We start from the raw sequence: 14,358 nt of genomic DNA, 5'->3' as shown, positions 1-14,358 counted from the left end.
TACTCTTTTATTTAATGATGAGTTACCCCAGAATATGATGCCATATGAAAGCAGAGAATGAAAATAAGCATGGTAAGCTAATTTACTGAGATGTATATCGCCAGAATTTGCAATGACCCTAATAGCATAAGCAGCTGAACTCAAACGTTTCTGCAGATCCTCAGTGTGTTTTTTCCAGTTCAACCCCTCATCAATGCATACACCTAGAAATTTTGAATATTCTACCTTAGCTACCGATTTCTGATCAAAGTCTATATTTATTAATGATGTCATTCCATTTACTGTGTGGAACTGCATATACTGTGTTTTGTCAAAGTTTAATGAGAGCCCATTTGCAGAAAACCACTTAATGATTTTCTGAAAAACATCATTTACGATTTCACCAGTTAATTCTTGTCTGTTGGGTGTGATAGCTATACTTGTATCATCGGCAAAAAGTACCAGCTTTGCATCTTCGTGAATATAGAATGGCAAGTCATTAATATATATTAAGAACAGCAGAGGACCCCAAGACCAAACCTTGCAGCACTCCATTCATGATTGTTCCCGAGTTTGAGAAATCACCAGTTTTTTGCATATTATATAAACTACTTATTTCAACTTTCTGCACTCTTCCAGTTAGGTATGATTTAAACCATTAGAGTACTGTCCCATTCATAACACAGTATGTGAGCTTATCTAGAAGTATTCCATGATTTACACAATCAAAAGCCTTTGATAGATCACAAAAAATTCCAACGGGTGACTTCCGGTTACTCAGAGCATTTAATATTTCATTAGTGACAATATATATAGCATTTTCTGTTGAAAAACCCTTCTGGAAACCAAACTGACATTTTGTTAAAACTTTATTTTTTACAGAGGTGTGAAGCTACTCTACAATACATTACTTTTTCAAGAATTTTGGATAAGGCAGTCAGAATAGAGATTGGGCGATAGTTGTTGACATCAGATGTTCAAATGGTTCAAATGGCTCTGAGCACTATGGGACTCAACTTCTGAGGTCATCAGTCCCCTAGAACTTAGAACTACTTAAACCTAACTAACCTAAGGACATCACACACATCCATTCCCGAGGCAGGATTCGAACCTGCGACCGTAGCGGTCGTGCAGTTCCAGACTGTATCGCCTAGAGCCGCTCGGCCACTCTGGCCGGCTGACATCAGATGTATCCCCTTTTTTATGCAGTGGTTTAACAATGGCATACTTCAGTCTATCTGACAAAATACCCTGCTTCAGAGAACTATTACATATGTGGCTAAGGATCCCACTTACTTCTTAGGAACAAGCTTTTATTATCCTGCTGGAAATGCCATCAATTCCATGTGAGCTTTTATTCTTGAGAGAGTTTATTATCTTCCTAATTTCAGGAGGAGAGGTGTGTGGAATTTCAATTGTATCAAATGGTGTGGGTAAGGCCTCTTCCATTAACTTCCTTGCTTCTTCTAATGAACATTTGGATCCTATTTTCTCTACAACATTTAAAAGATGATTATTCAAAATGTTTTCGACTTCCAGCTTGTTGTTTATTAAGTTTCCATTCGCTTTGATGGTGATGCCGTCATCCTGTACTCTTGGTTGCCCTGTCTCCCTTGTAATAATATTCCAAATTGTTTTGATTTTGTTATCAGACATGATGCACATGCTTCTGGACTTTTTAATAACCTTTCTTAATGTAGCACAGTAGTTTTTATAATATTTGGCTGTTTCTGGGTCATTACTCTTTCTTGTTGTTGGATATAGTTCCCTTTTGTGGTTACAAGATATTTTTATTTCTTTAGTAAGCCAAGGTTTTTTTGCATGGTTTCTTATAATTAGATTTAACTACTTTCTTGGGCAAACAGTTTTCAAATTCTCTTACAAGTGTATCATGAAATAAGTTATATTTTAAATTAGCATCCGGTTCCTTGTACACCTCATCTCAGTCTAACTGCTGAAGATTTTCTCTGAAATTTCTAATTGTTGGGTCATTAATTGAACACACAACTTTGGAGGGTAGTTTTGAATTACTGAATGGAGCTATGTCATATACTGTAACTAGCCGAGCATCATGATCAGAAAGGCCATTCTCAACAGGACAAGAATTTATGTTTTTAAACCTGTCTTGGTCTATAAAAGTGTTATCTATCAATGTACTGCTGTCCTTTACTACCCGAGTAGGAAAATTAATGACAGATGTCAAATTGAAAGAACCGAGCAAGACTCCAAGGTCATTCTTCCTATTACACTCTTTCAGTGAATCAACACTGACATTCCCACAAATAATAATTTGCTTTCCCATACCTGACAGATAGCGCAACAAGGCATCCAAGTTTTCCAAGAATAAATGAAAGTTTCCTGAAGGGGACCTATATACTGTTACAATTATAAAAGAGCCCTCCTTCAGTTTAAGCTGACAGGCACATGCTTCTATATGCTGCTATAGACAAAACTTTTTAGTATCTAAGCTTTCTACACAGTGATAACTTTTGACATATATGGCAACTCCTCCCCTCACCTTATTCTTTCTACTCATACGTGCAGCTAGTTTATAACCACTGATATTTACCTTTTCCATATCAGACACAATGTAATGCTCAGACAGACATAGTATATCTATTACATTATAAGATTCAATGTCATCTAAACAAACCAGTAGCTCATCTACTTTATTTTTCAATCCCAGGATATTTTGGTGAGAAAAAATGGTAACATTATTTTTTACTTTACTTTTGTGAGAATCTACTTTTTTCTTTAATCCACCAATATTTTGGTTAAATGTGGTAACATCATTATTTACTTCCCTGTTGTGAGAATTGTGTGTTTTGGACCTCTTTAGCACCTGCCTGCCTGAACTTCTCATTGGGCACTGATATTAGTCTAAAAAAGAGGTACATCCATGAGTACTAGCGTCCCCCCTTATGGATTTCCCTAACAACCCTGCCAGTTTACCCTTCCCTTTCCTATTGAGACAAATTCAATTTAGAGAGAAGATAAAAGCTTAGTATTGTGGGTAAAATTCATAAGCTGCCCTTCTGCTAAAGTGATTCACAGCCAACAAATACAGGTGACCTCATTCACAGTGATTTGTGTGTCCTTATGCAAGTTAATTCGATTGGTGGTTCTTAGGACTTTCTTTTTTTTTTTTAAATGACTATTTCCTTTGGCGAACTGAGTATTTCTTAAAACATTTATCTGAAGTGGCTAAAGACCTGGAATATTTTTTAAAAATCAGTGAAAGCAAACTGAGCAAGTGATCAGAACTGATAAGTGACTAGAATTAATTAATGCAGAATCAAGGGATAATGCATAAAAACAGTGGCCTACAGTCCCCAAGTGCAGCTGAATGTGAGAACAGAACTTTGGTGGAGACTGCAAGGACAATAAATCCTTCATCCAAGTGAACTGCAAACATGATTATGGGTTGAAGCCACAAACATGGCTACTTATATTTTGAATACAACTAGCACAAACATTGTCTGTCTCAAATCACCTTATAAATTATGAACTGGATTGAACTGCCATGGTCAAACTGAGAATATTAGAAAGATGATTTACACACTTCTCAAATGCTAGACAGCACAAATGGGATTCCAAAGATGTAAAAGATTTTCTGGTTGGATATGATAAGAGGTAAAAGGGTATAGTGTTTTGTTCCGTTGTGAAGATAAAATTCAACTACATTATTCAGGGTGTATATGTGGACAAGGAAAAAAAATTCCCGGATTTTTCCCAGATTTCCCGGTTAAAAATACACTTTCTCCCGGGTGAAAAGACACTTTTTCCGTGTTAAGTGACAATATATTTTCCCTGCGAAACTTATCGATCCTTTGAATGGTTATGGGTTTATACACGGCCGTTGAATTTCCCGGCCGGAAAATATCTTTGATGTGCAGCAACATGTACGGTGCGTATTTTCGTATTACGAAAGTATACCATGGAATTCCACCAAACACTACATGTTACTTTCGAATCATTAAAATCGAGATTGCGATGCGCTTTTGTAAGCTAGTTATTGCTCATGTCACATGATTTCGCCAGCCGATGACAGCAGATATTCAGAGCATAGGACACGTGATGTAGTCAGCCAACAGCAACGTCACTGTCAAGTAGCACGAACACACAAACAGGGAAAGTTAATAGTTTAAATTAATATACATAGTGTTGCTACAAGAAAAGCAAAGCGTTCACATATAATATTGGTCTCTGAGGTTAATAGGCTACAACAGAAGCTAAGCTTTCGCATATAATGTTGATCTTTTTTGTACGTGCGACACTTTAAGATATATCACACAAACTTGCCAGTAAAATTTTTAATAATTACATAAATGTCTGATTTTCAGGGTTCGAAATTTTTCTAAATGGCTCGTCATCAAAGAGTTGATTTTTAAATGAGAGTCAAACGCTCTATGATTTAATAAATTCATGGTACATTCTCGCACATAGTTTAACTTATGTAAAAGGATATTTACTTTGAAAGTAACGCTTTTCAAACCACCATTCGCAATAGTTTCGCGCAACCTCTTAGAAATAGGTTCATTTCCGCAGTTGCCAGAGAGTGCAGATAACAGGTGCCACCACGCTTGCGCAGCTACCATGGCGTAGAAAGCCCTTATGTACGTACGTGTAAAACATTGAAAGGTCATACATTATGTCATAAAAGAAACAAGACATCAGAGGATACTCCAAGAGCATCGGAATTTCGTGAACCATACTAAAATCTGCAAATTTAAAATGCACACTTAAAGTGCACATTCGTATATCCAGATTCCCAGTGAAGTAGACCTCGACCTTACATTAAGCTTTTCAGTGTGGTTTTCGGGATGTAAATTTTCTTGGAGCACCAGTACCGTATTATACCATGTTTGGTTCTTTATTATGGCATAATGCCATACGTGCTAGAAGATGAAAACGTGCACTAATTAGTGAATGTGTTTTAATTCATTTGATAGCGCCTGGCCACAGATATTCGTTTTGTTTTCATTTGACGTAAGAGTAAAGGGAGGAGAAACAGCAAAATCACTAAATGTAAACATGGCTCACGTGGAGACTACCCACTAAACTCAGACACATGTGTGTTCGAGGAAATGTAAAACATGTTGTTTGGTCTTAAGTGTGCCAAAGTGCAGTGCCATGCCTCTTTAGACAACATTCTTCTATCGCACGTCACTATATTTCTTTCCGTGGAATTTAAACGTGTATATTTAGTAAAGGATGCCATCAAACTATATTCAGGACAGTGGAAATTGAAATGTCCTGTGGTGCCTCTCCTTTTTTTTTTTTTTTTAAAACCTAGCGATTAATAGCGCATGGGATTATTTGTAGTCGTGAGAACAAGAGCTCTTCAGAAAATATGCACTCTTCATTGCCTATTAGTTAATAATATGCTGTTTTGTGTGACAAAAAATTAAATATAGGATACATAAAACCAATAAAGACAAGCAAGAAAGTACACATTTCTTCAATTCTTAGCTCCTTGCCCTTTTTTCTCTCTAATCTTGCTACAGCTTTACATGGCGTGGTTTCCTTTCCGCGAAAGAATCTATTACCTCATCAAAGTTCGTCAAACGTTTTGCTACATGAAAAATCGCAATGTCGTTATCTAATACTGAAAATGCTGTTAACACAAATATTACCCAAGACTGGTGTGGTTTCTCGATCTGATTATGTCTATTTTGTCACTGTCTGCTACATAAAACAAAATGGGCCTTTCTAATATTGCAGAAATTTTGTAACACACACCAAATAAACGAGACTGTTTTGGCACAAATGGCCATTTTTATAACAAGACAGAATATAATTCACGAAGTACCAATATCAAATGCCTATTAGGCCTACTACAAACAAAAAGCTTAATGTTAGGAAACAGTTTCATATTTCATTCACACGCACCAGTTTTTCAAGCATGAGATCGAAAAGTAGTATTATGAAATTGTTGTATAAATTTGGAATCGTCTTATTCTTCCATAATTTGTATAATGTCCCCGTTTCTTCTCCTTCTTGTCATCACCAATTGTGTAGCTATTCCTTGTCACGGTCAAAATTTGTTCGCCGATTAACTTCACTAACCCTGCTAGAATCACAGGTTTAGTTATCCCACGATTATTCTCCGATTAGGTGTTGTTACGTACTCGTACAACACGTTTTCCGCTTTACTTCCAGAATAGAACTCGCGCAGCTATTAGCTGGGGACTGTACAACTGGTCGTTACTAGTGTAGCGATCTGGCCAAAAATTTTCTGTCAAAATTTCATTTTCTTGGTTACACCGATGAGACAATATGTAATCTTTCTCACCTGTTATTCCTGTTAGTCGTTTACTTCCATTCTGCTAGTCTGAATCTAAGGATTTCGCTAGTAATTATAACAACGCTGATCATTCGCAAACCCAATCAACCACATAATCAGACGGCAATTGGCATTCATCCGTTTGGCTTTACTCCGCTCAACTCGTGTAGCCCCGTCCCCTTTTGTCTGGGAAAAGTTTATTTCTAGATGCGACGAGGATATGTTCAAAAATGTTCAAAAACCGTCAGGGTTGCATTTCAGAATCATATGAATAATCGATAGACCAACGTGCGCTGGATTCTAAGCGCTTTGTGAAACAACTTTTTTTTCCCCACGCGAATATGAATTTGGCGCCCCCTTTTCCCGGTAGCATCTAGCTGCTTGCTGCGACTGCTTGCACAGCCAACGACCACATTCCTGTTGCCGGAAGCGGGACAATCTACTGCTCAAACGCGACTCAACTGCGCATGCGCACTAGTCTGCTCGTAACTGCTAAAACGAATCTCATGTAAACAGTTGTGATTTCACGCTCATCGGAGGCAAGCATGGAGGCAAAGCATAGTCTTCCTAAACCCTTTGACACATTTTGCTGTTGGCACACGCTTGCATGAGTGCTGTGTGTCGTTGTTGTATATGGCACATTTCCTTTGCATTTAAGTTATTTTCGTTTTCTTCTCTCATTTATGTTTTATTGCTGAAGAGTTATTCTGCAGTAGCGGGATACAGTAATATCCTTCGTAAGAGTACTGGTTCTTACCAGTGAATGTAAAAAAAAAATTAACTCAAAACTAAAACAAGGAAAAATCCCCGGAATTCTAAAAAATTCCAGGGTTTTTCCCGGTTTTCTCCCGGATGAAAAAACTCTCGGGTTTTTCCCGGATCTCCCGGTTGTCACGGGTCGCGTACACCCTGTTATTATGTTGCTTTTGTGAACAAATTGTACAAGAACTGTCAGGCTGAGAAAATTATCAATAAAGAAGATGAAGCATTCTTAATATCTGAAACCACTGACTAACTCATAAAGAAAGCCTGAATCAGGCAGAAGAAGAATCTGAAGGAGAACCACATTCTGAAAACATCTTTACTAAATGGAATGTCAATGAAGACTTCTCAGAACCTGTGAATCAAATAGGAAGAAACCTATGAGAGAGGGCAAACATCAAAAAGCCCATTAGATATGCCAACTGCAATGTAAACTCTGCATAAGTGATACAGTGTTATGAACCCATCTCATACCAAGATGCAATGGACTAAGACAACTCAAAAAATTCGAAATTGGCCATACACGAAGAAATGATTCACTTAATCTTAACAAAACTATGATCGTAACTGAACCCCAAAAAACCAAGAAATACGTGACAATAGACACGTATTCCAAATGACGGGGAAAACAGATGGAACTGTGGATAGATTTAAAACTTGACTTGGTGTTAGATGATTTCGAAAGAGGCATGGCATAAACTATTCTGAAACTTTCAGGCCAATGGTACGATGTGACTCCATAAGAATAATCTTCTCCATCACAGCATCCTAAGATATGGACATGTGACTGCTCGATATTGAAACTGACCTTAATGCAGTGAAGTCAATACCTAGAAACACAGGGTGGTCAGAAATAGTCTGGAAAGCTTGTAGGGTGTTGCAGGGAAGATTGTGCTGAGTGATCATTTTTAAGAAAAGATTTGTTACACTAGGCCATTTCTGAGTGTTTAGCTTTGAGGTTCTAGGCCATTTCTGAGTGTTTAGCATTGAATTTAGCCAGTCATGTCACTGTGCATGCAAATTCAGCCAGCTTGCCAGATACAATTAGTGTCAGCTGTTCTCATAGCATAAATGACAGGTCATGAGACAGCTGGATCTTTGACTTGGGCTCAGTCCTTACTATCATTCCATGCCCAATTTTTGTATCACTCTCTTGTTCAGTTTTAGGAAACCAAATGAAGAGCATACTTAGTGACACTGTTTCTGAGAGGACACTTGAATTTGCACACACAGTGGTTTGATTGCCTAACTTCAATGCAAAATAACTTGGAAACAGTATAATGTACTGAATTTTTTCCTTAACAATTATTTCCCAGCACAACCTACTCTGCAGCACCCTTACAAGATTTTCAGCCTGTTTCTGACTACCCTGCACATGAGAATGGTACCAAAAGAATATGCAAGCTGAAGAAAAGTATGCATGGACTCAAACAAGCATCTAGTGTATAGAATCAACAATTCACCAGTGTACTAAACAAATTCAGCCAGATGGCTATAGATGTAGATTCCTGCATTTCTGTGAATGAACACCCTAGCTATTCACGCTAATAATGGTCTGGTTCTACTAGAATCTAGAGAAGTCATCAATCTGTTGCTAAATAATTTGGAGTAGGGATCTGATGTAACTAACTCAGTTTGCAAACAGAGCAGTTTCAAGATAGCTCTGTCTTCATAAATCATTAAGCATGTGTGGGGGCTATGCTGGAAGAGTACAACATGGCAAATGTAAATGATGTGGCAATACCTGCTGATTGTGGTCAAGAGTACCCTGAGCTGAGACTCAGTTCGAAAAATTATCAATGCACCATACAGCTAGAGTTAACATTACTTTTGCACTGCACAAAGCAAATCAGCACCTCAGAAAACCAGAATAAGACATTCTGGAAAGTTGAGAAGAGAACTTTAAACTACCTAAAGGTAACAGTCTCTTACAGCTTATATTACTCAAGAAGTTGGGATAATTGTTTGTCTGTTCTAAATAATTCAGACTATGCAGGGGTTTGTTTGTACTTGGAAATAAACCACAGGTTTTGTTGTTAAACTTGATGAAGTTACTACAACTTGGATCTCACAGAGTCAGAAGGTGGTAGATAGCCTTGTCAGCAACAGAAACAGAATGTGTAGCTTCCTGTCAAGCTGTAAAAGAAACCATGTGCATCCAGTCAATTTTGAAAAATATTAAGAGGCTAAAAGAATAACTACCACCTTGTGCATGGGCTGTCAAAGTGCCATCTAGTTGCTCAAGAACCTTGAGCATCATTAGTGAACAAAATTCAATGATGGGAAGTATCACTTTATACAAGGAAAATTCACCTTGGGCATCTTCAACCAGGAACATGTCAGCTCTGCAGGTCAGCAAGCAGATATTCTCATCAAGCCAGTCAGCAGGAGCAACTTCGATAAACTAAGTCAGCTACTTTCTGTTGTCAATATTTAACATATTAGACACAAAAGACAATGAAAGTGTTAAACATTGGTCAAGGGTGTGTTTAATAATCAATTTAAAATGTGTTGTTTTGTTTTGTTTGTTTCTCTGATAGTCGTAAACAGTGTTACACTTTTACAGTCGTATTTGGCACAGTGTCAAGTTGTTTACAGTGTTCTGCAATCTGGGAGTTACACAATGAACTCAGTGTGGTACAGAGACTGCCTTCTTCTTGTGATGTGTGTGCATTATTAATCACATTTTTGAATCCATTTAGTGAATAAAGCATACTCATTATTCTACAGTGAGAATCAGTGCTGTTTACTGTGACTCCTTTATCAGTGATAATGATTTCTTGGATTTCCCTACAACTATCTTTTATGGAAAGCAAATGTCAGATGCAACCAAAGCAATGTTTAAAATAAGTTCTTCCTCCACTCCATAGAAATGTTTTAATCCATCATGTATTGTATTTAGAAACACTGATTTACCTCTCACATGAACTGAGTAAACAATTTCATCTTTCCCATGCTGGTTCTCCACTGAGCATGTATAATTCCCTTCATCAGTGCGCTGAATATCTTTTATTACAAGGGAACCATTCTTGTTTACCTGCAACATACATCAAAACAAAGTTCAGTAATAAATGTATGTGGGTTTAAACAATGAACATTTGTTGTTAAGTTTACCTGCTTCCTTCCATTTGGTTCTAATACTTTGTCATACACACGCCACGTAAACTGAGGAGTAGGAGCACCAACTTTCCTACATGGAAGATTTATATCTTGCTTCCAAGGAGTGATAATTGTACGACTGAATGAAACTATCCGTGCTGGGACTGCAACAAAAACATTGCCTTATTGTAAGTTAGTATAGCTATGGAACCATGTCAGTGATGCAGTTTTTATTGCTAATAAAATAGCAGCTCTGTGTAAATGTCTTATGTGTGCAGTCACACTTGAGCACATAACTAATGTAAGGTTAAAATGTGCTTGTACTTCAGCACTTAAGTTGTAAACATGTGAACATAACAAAAATCACTAGATGATTTAGATAATGATCATGGAACATTTCATACAGTCACCCACAGAAGCAAAGTTTTCTGCACCAGAATACTAAAATGATTCTCAGAAATGTTTTAAAAAAGTGATACTGGCAAATTTTAATTTATAAGCAAATGCAGTTGTTCTTTAGTATAGAAAGTACATTCCATACAGAAACCATAGACAACTGTTAAAATGGCTGCTGCTTATATTTAATCCAGTACTTTTCATACAACGTGTTTTGCATTTAACAGCTAAAAATAATATTCAGACTTATTAAACACGATCAAAAGCAAGTTCTACAAAGGCTTCAAAGGGTTAATGTCAGATACATGGGTACATATATATTCAACAACGTGCCACAGCAAAATTAAATATGATATAGAAAATGTAGTAGACTTTAAGACTGAATGAAAGAACTTTTTGTTGGGTCTCAATTGAAGAGTATCTTCACAAAAACTCTTAAAAAACTTAGAGTTTTAGGTTATTTAATTTTTAGGTTATTTTATAATTAAAATTAGCAACGTAATACAATACTCTTTCATAATGTTACGTCATTTCACAGTATTGCGCTCAAATGAAGTAAAATGTACATTTTTGACTTCTTCCCACGTCCCAGAGATGAAGTTTCACCTTTGTCTACTCTCACTTCTGTAAAGTTTGGAAGGTAGGAGACGAGATACTGGCAGAAGTGAAGCTGTGAGGACCAGGCGTGAGTCGTGCTTCAGTAGCTCAGATGGTAGAGCACTTGCCCGCGAAAGGCAAAGGTCCTGAGTTCGAGTCTCGGTCGGGCACACAGTTTTAATCTGCCAGGAAGTTTCATATCAGCGCACACTCCGCAGCAGAGTGAAAATCTCATTCTGGAAACATCCCCCAGGCTGTGGCTAAGCCATGTCTCCGCAGTATCCTTTCCTTCAGGAGTGCTAGTTCTGCAAGGTTCACAGGAGAGCTTCTGTAAAGTTTGGAAGGTAGGAGACGAGATACTGGCAGAAGTGAAGCTGTGAGGACCGGGCGTGAGTCGTGCTTCGGTAGCTCAGATGGTAGAGCACTCTCCCACGAAAGGCAAAGGTCCCGAGTTCGAGTCTCGTTGGGTACACAGTTTTAATCTGCCAGGAAGTTTCATATCAGCGCACACTCCGCTGCAGAGTGAAAATCTCATTCTGGAATTCCTACTGTTGTCTGTTGGCACAATGATGACAGACAAAGATTCACCAGCCAACTTACAGATGGCATTGCCACTGAGTATGTCCAGAACCTCCCATAGAGTACCCCCAATAGTGAGTTCTGTGGGCAGTCCCATTGATTATGAGCTGGTATTAAGGAATGACCATAAGCAGACAGTACCAGTGCAGTGTTAATAACTTATTGTCCTGTTAGTATTGTGTATGACTGTGACTTGTCTGGAACTTTTTATGTATGGGTTGTGTATTGAGCACTGGTTGCTTGCTATTGTTGTAGCTCGGTACTGAATGGCTTACGAGAATTTCAGACCATGCTTGTATTACTGATAACTATGTGATGGCTGGTCACTGGTTGAATCTGTGTATAGCATTGCTTGGGAATAAGCCACTGACATTAATAAAGTTAGTTTCATCTACAGTACAAAAATGAACACATTGTCTGTGATGTTTTATTTGTTATAAGGTTTACACTTACCCTTGTTAGATGGTGTTATTGTTACAACTCTAGTACTTTCACCTTCACCAACTGCAGTTGATGCTGTTACCCAAAACTGATATGTGGCACCTTCCTTTAGTTTATCCGTTTCATGGACTTCGTTCTGAGGATTTAGAATTCGTTTGTGGGTTCCTTCCTAGAATATTAATTTTTTCCATGGTTAAACAACAAGTGACACTAATCTCTATCAAATTATAGACATCAATTAAGTGTTTATAATATTTCACTACCCAATAATTTGGATCTAAATACTGAAAGTGAACACATAATGGAAAACTGGTGCTTCCTTTTTTCTGGAAATAGTGAAATACAAGAAGAACAAATCATATTATAATTATACGATGCACAGTTCATCAGAAAAATTCAAATTTATAGCTGAAATACACTTTTAACTTGTATATAACCACTAAAGCAGTTACAGAGGATGCAGAAAGCATAAGTATCCCATCCAGTCCAGCTGTCTGTCCATTGTTGTAGGATATTAGTTGAGTTTATGTTCTCAGTCACTTGTCTCAGTATCTGTCATTTTGGTTCAGTTTACACCTCATTCTCTGGTTATGGACAGAGGTTTTTGTTCAGTAGCTATGAAGTTTCTTTTTCATATGCATAACTGATTGGTAAGTTTATTCACATGGTGTCATTAAAATTCCCAATGTTTTGAACAGACCTTTACAGTGAGCTTGTTATTATTGTTGTTTTTATTTTTATGCTCCTGTTTATTATTACTTTATATTTAAATTGCTGGAGACAGTTGGGCAAGGTTGACTTAATCTATTTGTTTACTTTTCAAACGAACTTTGCACCAGCCACAATGTAGCCTCATTGTGAATGCTGTTCTCAGGGAAAAGACGAATAAGCTGCTCATCATAAGTAGCTAGAAATTGTCCTGACTGCTGTCAATGAGATTGAAAGCTGTGGTGAACAGACATTTTATGCAAATTTTTGAGACTTGTGTGCCAAAGATACCAAAGACACCTCAAGCACTATCTTCTCTTGTGGATACTGTCTCCTCTGCAGGAAATAAATGAACTCTACATCTACATCTACATCCATACTCCGCAAGCCATCTGACAGTGTGTTGCGGAATACTCACTTAACTGTGACTGTCAGTGGTAGATCTAGTGCAGAGGACACGGGGACAAAGGAGAACTTAGGGTACTACACTCACACTCCTTAGCAACAGGTATTGAGGTGCTGTCTCCCACTGAAACTGAAATTGAGACAGTGTGACATGCTTCAAATGTTGGGAAACCTGCTATATCCCGTGTCAGGAGAAATCATGTGCAAAAGGGCAAGCATCTGTTAATTGTTGGCAGTTCAGACAAATGGCAAATTATGGTGCCTCTTAGGGAAATGACACCCAGTTTGTGGCACTGTTGGAACAAATGGTGCTGATGTTCTAACGCTTTAGACAATAAGAAGCGATGTGCAGCTGGTCAGCAAGTCATTTCTGATAGGACAGTACAACTTCATCAAAAGAGTGACTATTTGAATAGTGAAGCCCACTGTTTGCTTTTGTTTTTAACTAAATCTTTTAAGGAACTTTTTAATTTTCAGATTGATTGAATCTGGAATACTGTTAATGATTGGCTTCATAATGACAAATATGAAATTAGCACCATACATGAAAATAAATTTTTGAAGTTCAGTAATAGGGTCACTTGTAACAATGGCAATGTAACTGAATACAATGTGAAGCCTCAGTTTTATGATAGAGTGCTTAACAAAATGGACATTACTTTCACACAGGCTTAAGTACAGTCTACCACCTTGACTTAATAAGGTGCCTGTGAGTTGTAGCCTTATTGTCGATCTTAAAGTTGGTTAGGAATCTCTTAAGCTGGATAAGGTCAATGAAGTCAAAACTGAATGTGAATGCAACAACATAATAGATAAAGAACTTCCACAGCAATCTGACGTTTACTCTGCTGAACAGGGATTAGTAAGAAGCATTAATTGTAAGCTGAAAGAAAATGATGCTTTAATTTACAAAAGTGATAAAGATAATATTGTTGTCATTGCTTGTAAAAAAAAAAAAAAAAAAAAAAAAAAAAAAAAAAAAAAAAAACTGTAAAGTTTTTTGAGGATAATAATATTGTTGAGGCTACAGTATATCCAACTGCGGATCTATAAAAAGATATTTGGCAAGTTTTGTCTAACACAAAGAGTTTGTTCACCAATTTTCA

The 14,358-nt window shown here is 37.3% G+C and overlaps 1 protein-coding gene across 1 annotated transcript in view; it reads right to left on the bottom strand.

The window, feature by feature from the left end:
- Positions 1–14,358, bottom strand: part of LOC124616628 (Down syndrome cell adhesion molecule-like protein Dscam2) — a 375,675-nt gene that overhangs the window by 65,084 nt on the left and 296,233 nt on the right. The window contains exons 23-25 of the mRNA XM_047144953.1: positions 12,152–12,308; positions 10,142–10,290; positions 9,944–10,064 (exon numbers count right to left, since the gene is read on the bottom strand). Coding sequence (XP_047000909.1) covers positions 9,944–10,064; positions 10,142–10,290; positions 12,152–12,308 — 427 coding nt within the window. The remainder of the gene's footprint in view (positions 1–9,943; positions 10,065–10,141; positions 10,291–12,151; positions 12,309–14,358) is intronic.

The sequence above is a fragment of the Schistocerca americana genome, chromosome 5 (assembly GCF_021461395.2).
Source record: "Schistocerca americana isolate TAMUIC-IGC-003095 chromosome 5, iqSchAmer2.1, whole genome shotgun sequence".
Classification (NCBI taxonomy): Eukaryota; Metazoa; Arthropoda; class Insecta; order Orthoptera; family Acrididae; genus Schistocerca; species Schistocerca americana.
Note: the sequence above shows the minus strand (reverse complement) of the source record. Positions and strands in the feature narration are given on the sequence as shown.